The sequence below is a fragment of the Vespa velutina genome, chromosome 9 (genome assembly GCF_912470025.1).
Source record: "Vespa velutina chromosome 9, iVesVel2.1, whole genome shotgun sequence".
In the NCBI taxonomy this organism is placed as follows: Eukaryota; Metazoa; Arthropoda; class Insecta; order Hymenoptera; family Vespidae; genus Vespa; species Vespa velutina.
The window spans coordinates 5,766,757-5,776,756 of record NC_062196.1 but is presented as its reverse complement, the minus strand read 5'-3'; the positions used below and the strand labels follow the sequence as shown (position 1 = coordinate 5,776,756).

The 10,000-nt window shown below is 26.4% G+C and overlaps 1 protein-coding gene across 4 annotated transcripts in view; it reads right to left on the bottom strand.

Annotated features, from left to right (window-relative positions):
- The window catches only part of LOC124951654 (monocarboxylate transporter 3), a 27,056-nt gene that overhangs the window by 1,107 nt on the left and 15,949 nt on the right, over positions 1–10,000 (bottom strand). For all 4 annotated transcript variants that reach the window (XM_047500392.1, XM_047500391.1, XM_047500393.1 and 1 more), the window contains exons 3-12: positions 9,312–9,516; positions 7,527–7,667; positions 6,001–6,189; positions 5,101–5,344; positions 4,758–4,959; positions 3,950–4,126; positions 3,281–3,503; positions 2,413–2,652; positions 1,619–1,744; positions 1–971 (exon numbers count right to left, since the gene is read on the bottom strand). The exon at positions 1–971 is cut by the window's left edge and continues 1,107 nt beyond it. In XM_047500392.1, the coding sequence (XP_047356348.1) occupies positions 811–971; positions 1,619–1,744; positions 2,413–2,652; positions 3,281–3,503; positions 3,950–4,126; positions 4,758–4,959; positions 5,101–5,344; positions 6,001–6,189; positions 7,527–7,667; positions 9,312–9,516 (1,908 nt within the window). In that variant the 3' untranslated portion in view covers positions 1–810. The remainder of the gene's footprint in view (positions 972–1,618; positions 1,745–2,412; positions 2,653–3,280; positions 3,504–3,949; positions 4,127–4,757; positions 4,960–5,100; positions 5,345–6,000; positions 6,190–7,526; positions 7,668–9,311; positions 9,517–10,000) is intronic.

The following is a 10,000-nucleotide window of genomic DNA, read 5'->3' as shown; positions in this document are numbered from 1 at the left end:
ATAATAATAATAATAATAATATATACATATATGTATATATATATATATATATTATTCTACAATTATATAAATCTTTCAACGAACTCAATCTTTCAACAATAAATGCTCAAGAAGGTATACATTTCGTTTTATTCCGAAACGCATTTAGGTCCTTCGAAAAAAAATCAAAGAACTTGGCGAAAATAAAATTATTCGACACGCCGTAACACTGTATAAATCTTTAATAATAATAATAATAATAATAATAATAATAATAATAATAATAATAATAATAATATACATATCAATATTATATTGTTACGTATTATTAATTAATATATTAAACATTACATATACAATATATATTTAATATCTTCGTTGTATTACGATTGTCGAATAATATGATTTTCATATTCTCGAAAATATGTTGTATTATTATAAATACAAATTTCATATCTATATATATATATATATATATATTTTTTTTTTTTGTCTTTTATATATATATATAATATATATTTACTTTATATATATAGAATTATATATATAAAGAAAAGCAAAAAAAAAAGAAGAAAGGAATTAATTTTGGATCGTCGATTAATTGGAACGTCCAAAATTTTTCTTCGCTTTTTTCTTCTCTTTTTTTTTTTTTTTTTTTTTTTTTTTTAACAAAGAAAAAATTAACGTTCCATGCAAAAGAACGTTGTTTCGATAATGAAGGTTCTACTGTATAAATTTACTGTATATATGCATATATATATATATATATACGCATACACACACACACACACACACACACATAACATACGAAGTCCGTACTTTCACTTTCGATCAGGATTTTAACGAGTCATCACTGCCCTTATTTTCGTTTCTGCGCTTCTCCCATTGATTGACCCTCTTCAAAGGATAACAGATCGCAGCCGAAAGGAAGATTAAACTACCAGAAAGATAGAATGAGGCATCGTAACTACCCGTTGCATCCTTAAATGCTCCTGTTAGAAGAATTAAAAAGGAAGATTTAGAAGAAATTTTTTTCTTCGTTTTTTTTTTTCCCTTCTCCTATCCTCCCCCCCCCGCCTCTTTTTTTTCCGTATATTCTAACATTATTAAATTATAAATAATAGAATAGAAAACGCGTCGATCTCTTTTTATCTGAAATTAATTTCAACTCGTTCTTATTCTTCTCTATAAATTGTACATATAAAGTTTTCAAAAATAACGTTGTGTCATTGAAACAAATAAAATTAAAACAAAAATAACGTTGCTTCATTGAAACAAATAAAAGAGAAAAAAGAAGGAAAAGAAAAGCCTAAATTGATATGCCGATTTTCCAAGAAGATTTGAAGAATGAGAATTTTTCATTCGGCTCTCTTAATCGTTCTTTTTTTTTTACATCATAATATTTAATAAAGAAAAAGAAAAACAAAAAAACTCATAATCGTAATAAAATTAATTTCATACTTCTAATACCATAATATATATATATATATATTTTTTTTTTTTTACGAATATTTAATTTAATTCAATTGTAATTATTTCGAGACGATCAGTTTAGATTTTTCTAATCGAACTCTCGTTTTATCAACGTGGACCCAGCGAGAAATCTCGTTAGGAAAGCCGATCGATATTTTCTAATCACCTGCAAGAGGCGCGCCTACGGCCGCTGCCACGCCTTGAAACAGTAGGAGCAATCCAAATGCGTTCGTCAGCTTCTCTAGCCCTAGAAGATCTACCACGAGAATCGATCTCAGCGATGCGAACACGGCTATAGAAGTAAAAAAAAAAAAAAAAAAAAAAAAAAAAAAAAAAAAGAAAAAAAAACAAGAAAAAAAAGAAAAGAAATGAGAAAACGAACAAAAAAATGGTTGATTAAAAACGAAAAGAAACAATACAAAAGCAACGGTCAGTACTCCCATCCTTCTTCCTTTTTTTCAAAATATTGCATTCTGATTTGTCCTCTCTTTATCAAAAAAAAAAAAAAAAAAAAAAAAAAGAAAAAGAAAAAAAAAAAAAAAGATTCAATTTTACAAGAGATAAAAAAAAAGCTATCATTTTTTTTCTTTTCGGTTTCGCTATTTTTTTTTACTTGTTCAATAATGTCGGAATTCAAGGAAAAAAGAAAAAAAGGGAAAAAAAGAAAAATAACTTTTATTTACTTTTTTCTTTTGTTCTTTTTTTTTCTTCTTTTTCTTTTTTCTTTCTTTAGCGTTAATCATCTTATAAATCGTGACGTTATTTTTAAATGATTTTGATTTTATATTATGATAAATACAAAGAGAACAGGACAAATAAGAATGAAAAAAATGGTCCCGTTTTATTTTTCATCGTATGTTTCTTAAAAAATTTTTATAATCGTGCGAATAGAACGAGTGACTTTGGAATCTGATAGGAGAACGACGAAATATTTTAATGATCTAATGTTCTTTTACTTACATATACTGAGACCAAAACAGACGGCGTAAAAGAATTGATATCCTTTGGTCAATGATAATCCAGATAGCATGGTTAATAAACCACCAATGCTTATAAATATATTATTAACAACGAGAGCATCAACGCCAGGTATACTACCTGCTAAGCCACATGCAACACGACCTATAGTATTTCCAATACCAACGACAGAAACGAGAAACATAGCCGATGAAGCCTCAATTCCGGCCATTTTGGCACGATCTTAAAAGAAATAAAAGAAAAAAAAAAAATTATTTATAATAAATATGACAATTATATACATAAATATAGAAATAGATTTATTTTTTTTCTGACAACTTTAACTAAATAAAAACAAATTGATATTAAAAATTTCGATAAATATCTTTAAATATTAATTTAATTTAAATAATCAATAAATATGGCAATTATATACATAATTATGGAAATTTAAGATTTATTTTTATCTGACAACTTTAACTAAATATAAACAAATGGATATTAAAAATTTCGATAAATATCTTTAAATATTCAAAAGAATAATAAAAAAATCTGAAACAATTTTTAAATATATTTTTCAATCAATCGCAAGATATTAATCTCGGATAATCTATTAAACGACCACCCTGTAAGTTGTAACGTGAGTAAAAAGGTGTTATAATAAAGATAAGATTATTTTTGCGATTATTGTTGCAATAAAAAAAAAAAAAAAAAAAAAAAAAACAATTGAGATAAATAATTGAATTTAAAGAAATAGTCCTCTTCAAGTATGATTTGCAATCTTAATTATTTGATAACGATATTAAAATCTAATTTTTATATATATATATATATATGAGTTCGCATAACATTGAGGATCGATTGAACAAACCTGGAAGATAGATGAAAGGTGTATAAAAGCCCATCATTGTGAGCCCACCGGAAATGGCGAGGATCAGGAAGGAAGGGCTCTTTAAAAGGCTGAGATCGAGCATAGTCGTCAAAATTCGACGCACGCTCTCCGGACAGAGATAACAGCTACCGCTTTTTTCCTCTTCGACATCGGTGGCCGTTGGCAATCGTGTCACAGACATATGATAACCAACCGAGGATAGCTGTGAATAAAATTATTTATTGATTGTCCTCGAGTTCGTTTGTTTCGCAAAAAGAATTTTTTATTCTTAAATTACGAAATTAAAACAATTAATGGTAAGAAAAATCTGACGGAAGAATTTGTTATTTGATCTTAAGGATGTAAAGAAAAAAAAAAAAGAAATACAAAAAGAAAAAAATATGAAAGAAAAAGGAAAAGAAAAGAATAGAAAATGTTTCTACTTGTTAAAGACGTAAAATAAAATTCTTAAAGAGACAAATATAATGAAAGTTTCTGTTGTTTTTTTATGAATAGCAAACAATTGAAAAATTTCCTCTGTTTATTTGTTCGTTTGCTTCTCTCTCTCTCTCTCTCTCTTTTTCTTTTTTTTGTTTTTTTTTTAATAAAGAAAAATAATATCCATTCTTTCTATATTTTCTCCAATTGTCACTTTAATTCCTTACTTACTTGAGACTTGTAGTGCGCTAATCTGTTTAAAGATCCTCCATAAAAAATATCATCTCTGTAGAATGGTCTCTGGGGATCCTTGCTCGTTGTATTTCGCCTGTTGCACGTTCTAAAAGATTTCTGGCTGCAGTCCGAGTCTGCACGAAGTCTGCGACCACTGATCGTATGTCTGCGTATCTGTTAAAATCATTTCCGATAATTGTCCACTTGAACTAACGAACAATAAGTATTTATTTCTTTCTCTATTTTTTTTCTTTTTTTTTTTCAAAATTTCTATATCACAAGATATCATGATAAATACATATATATATATATATATATTATTTTATATATATGTATATATTTTTTTTGGTGAAAAAATAAAAAAGAAAAACAAAACTTCAATATCATAAGATATCATTTTATTTTATATACATAAAATTTATGTATATAAAACAAAATAAAATAAATTTATACACATATATATATATATATTTATTTGTTATACATGTAGATTATGATAATATATAATATATATATATATATATATATATATATATATATATATAATCAAATAAATTATTCGAAGTCGTAACTATTTCTTTTTGTCTTTTTTTTTACTATTATTTTTATTTTTTTTTAATTTTTTTTTTACACTATTTATCTTCATAATTACCGACACACACGCGTATCCTTGCATAGTCATTTTTCATTTTGTTATTAGTATAGATAATATTCCGTATGATATTCCGTATGAAAAAGAAAAAAAAATGAAAAATGTTACGCGATGATAAGCGTCGAAATAATTATCGATCATTCTTTATCTCACCGTCGGTATTTTGCCATTAAGTCTGTCCATATCACCGCCAAGTAAATTGTTCTCTTCCTCGATCGATTTGGTCTCCTCGTGATCGATATCGAGATCGGGATATATCGGTGCCGATAGTCTCTTCTCCGACGTATTCAACTTTCTTTCTAAATTTCTCGGCTCCACGTGTATCTTATGAAGCGAATGCAATGACTTCGACGTACTGAAATAAGAATTTGTGATCGATCGATCGAACCGATCCATTCATCGATTTTGAAATCGTTGAATTAAATGAGGGAATGAGTGAAAGAAAAAGAAAATGAAAAAAGAAAAGGAAAAAAAGAATCATTTTCATTTTAATTACTTTACTATATTTGGACTGCTGCCAATAAGCTGTGCCGCTGTTGGATACTCGGTGTTGTTGTTGGTACCAAAAAATCCATTTCTGTTTGGTTGAACACAATGTAATGAGGTCGTCGAAACACCTTTACCGATTAACGTTGTTTTTGCCTCGATAACAGCATTCTCCTGAGTTGGTTTTATCTTGATACGCGTTGGTTTCAATGGTCGAAACATCGCACCGAATATGGCGCAATTCAACAGCATTCCTAACCGGATTATTAGAATGGACTTTAGGACATTGATAATTTTAGGGCAATAAAAGTTGTTACATAAACTTTATTAATTACGAAATAAAAAATTTGAGAAAAGAAAAAATGATATATCTATACCTTAAATTAAGATTTATTTTGACCTCTATCAAGCGTATAAGTAATGTGAAGTCGTTAAAAAAGAAAAAAAATTTATTACTTTCAGCTTATTCATTCTCTCCCTCTCTCTCTCTCTCTCTCTCTCTCTCTCTCTCTCTCTCTCTCTCTCTCTCTTTCTATTTCTCTCTTTCTTAAAATCATCGATACGTATGATATTTTAGAGTTTATATAAATAATTAAATATTGCGTTAAAAATACATATATCAGATAAGTCCTTGAAAATCTTTTTTTCATTTCATAATAAATTTATTCGATATTACGACGTTTATCTTTCCACGTATGTACATATGTACGTATCGTATATGTATCTACATATCTACATGTCTGTATATATATATATATATATATATATATATATATATATATATATATTTATACCTACTTATATATAATATTATATATAAATTATATATTTATGTATATAATATATGTATATAATGTATATATATATATATATATAATGTATGTATGTATGTATAATATATTTCATTTACCTGCTTGAAAAAGGAGGGCACCTCGCCAACCGTAGGACTTTATAAGTAAATCCGAAATCGGAGCTAACAAAAAGGCGCCGATTCCGGAGCCGCACACTGCGATACCGGTTGCCAAAGCTCGCCATCTTTCGAAGTAAAAGCCAGTTGTTATAACGGCGGGAACGTATATCAAACCAACTCCAATACCACCTGTATAATATTTATAAATAATGATAAACAAACAAACAAAGTAATGATCTAAAGGTAATAATGATCTTTCGTAAAAGAAGGAACATCAATCTTTTACTTTCTTTTCTTTTTTGTTAAATAGTTTTTCTTCTTCTTTTTCCTCTTTTCTTTTTTCTTTTTTTTTTTTTCTCTTTAATAAAGCGATACAAAGATCGCATATATGCGATAATAATATTTCTTAATGTCTATTTAAAAATATTGTTAAACGTTAATGAGCTCGTTTCATACTTTTTTTTAAGATTACGAACACGAGTGATTTCGTTATGTCACCACTTTTATAAATACTCTCAAAGATAAGCTGAAGGTTCTTTTTTCTCTTTTTTTTTTCTTTTTCTTTTTCTTTTTCTTTTTCTTTTCCTTTTTCTTCCTTTCTTTTCCTTTTTTTCGTTTTATTCTTTTTCTCTTCTTCTATTTTAAAATGGACTTATATCGCTTACGAAAATTAATTAATTGTATGAAAATGTAAATATAATGGCAAATAGAATATTTTCGTTTTTTTTTTTTTTTTTTTTTTTTTTTTTTTTTTTAATTGAGTTAAATCCGTCTCTGTGATACGTTATTCTAAAATATCAATTATAACAATTGGATTTAATAATAATAATAATAATAATAATAATAATAATAATAATAATAATAATAATAATAATAATAAAAAGAGAAAAGAGGAAAGGAAAGAAAAAAAGGAAAACGTAAATCGTATCAAATTTATACGAGAATACCATTGCAAGAAATTTTCTAAATAAGAAACATATCTAAAAGCGTACGATCTTAGAAAAAATTAAAGGTCAACTCCTTTGACTAACTCTTTCTTTTCCTTTTTTTCCTTTTCCTCTTCTTTTTTTTTTTTACAAAAAGTTGAACTTGTGTATCGCTGTGTACTTTTAAAGATAAAGGTGGAAAAGAAAAAAAGGAAAAGAAAAAGGTACATTTGATTTATCTAAATACGATTACATCATTACCTTAATGGTGTTTACGACGAGAGAGAGAGAGAGAGAAAGAGAGAGAGGTTTTATCGTCAAAGGCAGCTTGCGAAGGAAAGATTATTTTATTTTTATTTTTCTTCTTCTCTTTCTTTTGTTTCTTTTTTTTTTCTCTGTCTTTTTTTACTTTTCTTTTTTTCTTCTTCTTTTTTCTTTTTTTTTTTTTTTTTTTTTTTTTAATATTACCATTACTCCTTTATTTCCCTTTTTTGATAAAAGATCCGATAAACCGAAGAGGGATTAAAAGTTTCCCTCGAGGAGCAGTAGAAAAGTGCTCGTGCAAAATGTAACTTTTTCAATAAGAGACCTATAACTTACCGAGGACACCGTAGGAAACATAAAGAAACTCTATGGACGCACTAAAGTACGAAAGGACGAAGGCTAGGCAGCTAAGTATGCTACCAAGTATTGCTACCAGTCTAAAACCATATCTGTTCGCTAAAGCTGATACGAATGGCCCTGCAAATGGAAAAAAGAAAAAAGATAAAGAATTAATAATAATACGTTCGAAGATTTGTTTATTTATATATATATATATATATATTTCTTTCTAATTCATTTGATAAAACAATTTTTCATTTGGAAAAAGTAGTCAAAATGAAGCGAAAATTGATCTATCAATTTTATTTGCTTTACATTTGAAATTTGGAAATAATCTAAATGATAGATCTTTTTTTTTTTTTTTTTTTTATTTGCTTCTGTTTTCATTTAATTTATTTCATTTTATTTATTATTTATTTTACCTTCTTCTACTTTATCAGTTAATTTTAACGAAGAAATTGCGATATATTTTTGAACAATTAAAAAGACAAAAAGAAAAGAACAAATATAATTGATAGTCGATATCAATGTATTGAATCGATCAAATCGTTCGATTAAATGATTCTTTCAATTAAATATATGCATATATATAAAATAATATATATATATATAATTTTTCGTACTTCGTTCAGTAATATAATTACACTTGAAGAAGTCACTGAAGAAAAAATTGATTTATCGATTATATTTGCTTAACATTTTGAAGATTGGAAATAATCTAAGGTGATAGATGTTTGTTTTGTTTTTCTTTTTTTCTTCATTTTCTTTTTCTTTCCTTTTTTTTTTTTCTACGAATTAATTTTAACAGAGAAATTATGATACATTGTTGAGTTATCAAAAAGACAAAAAAAGAAAAAATAAAAGAACGAATATAAGCGATATCGATATGAATGCATTAAATCGATTAAATGGATCGATCAAATAAATCTGTTTCCTCTTGAAAAATAAAGGTATATCAAGGAAAGATGATTTATTGCTATTGTCTTTGTTTTTTTACTTTAAGGAAAAAGAAAAAAAAAAAAAATAAAGAAAGAAAGAAAAGAAAAGAAAGAAGATAGATTCCGAATGATTTTATTTCAATAAAAAAAAAAAAAAAAAAAAAAAAAAAAGAATTATCGAAGCTATCTTGAATAAACTGATACATTTATCATTTATTTAATATCCCTAATAAATGTAAGATATATGCAAATGAAAGATAGAAATGTTTTAATTATCATACATTTTTTACATATTAATTAAATATATTAGATAATAAAGTCGTAATAATTTTACTTTAATAAATGAAAATTTTAGTTGCTTATGAAATCGATTTGTTTTCAAATGCGACAATAAGATCTAATAATAACGATCATCGATATATTATTCTCGTTCGGAAACTGGTTAATTATACAACTTGTTAAAAATCACATTTATCCTTCTAACGTCCTATGAGATAAACATTTTATTTAACGTTGAAATGTATGGCGGATTAGCAAAGAAATCGATTAACATAATCTATCGTATACGTGTATAGTAAATCAATGAGAATCGATGACGTATGTATACATATATATGCATATATACATAGATACATAGATACATAGATTATAAATATTAAAATAAATGATATTGATCAAGATCGTACGATATTGCGATTGTAACGCGATTAAAATATAATACGTTAATAGAATTAAAGTGAATATCTTGAATTCAAATTCGATAGAAATCTATATAATAAAGTTCAAACTTTTGTCACGTTCAATAAAATGTATTATTTAAAAATAAAAATTTCTTTTTACGAACCGGCCATTAAATAGAATCCTGTTTGAAGGGAACCAACCAATGCTACGCTAGCATGCGACACATTGAATGCCTCCGTGATGTCGTTGAGGAAAACTCCGAAACTGAAAATAATACCGTCTACGAATAGATTGCAGAGAAAGGATGCTGCAACGATCACCCAGCCCCATCCACCGTCCGGTGGTACCACCATTTCGACCTCGATACTCTGTTGGCATATGAATTTTTTGTTTTTTTCTTTTTTCTCTTTTTATTGATTTATTTATCTATTTATTTATTTATTTATTTATTTTTCTTATGCTTCTTTATTTATTTATTTATTAAAATTAAAAGTTGGAAAATGTAAAAGGGTTGAAATTTTTATCGTATCTTCACTTGTTCATTTCTTTCCTTTTTCTTTTTCCTCTCTTCTCGTCGTTCTCTTTTTCTTTTTCTCTTTTTCCCATTTTCTTTTTCTTTTTTTTTTTTTTTTTTTTTTTTTTTTTTAATTTTTCCTAAACTTCGCAACTTATTTCACTTTCTTTTCGTCGTAAAATTTTCTTTCTTTCTTTCTTTCATTCATTCATTCATTCATTCATTCATTCATTCATTCATTCATTCATTCATTCATTTTCTTCTTCATTTTAATATGAATATTTGCGTTCGTCCACGTAATTTATTTTTTATCGAAAGTGAAGAAGAAAAAATAGAAA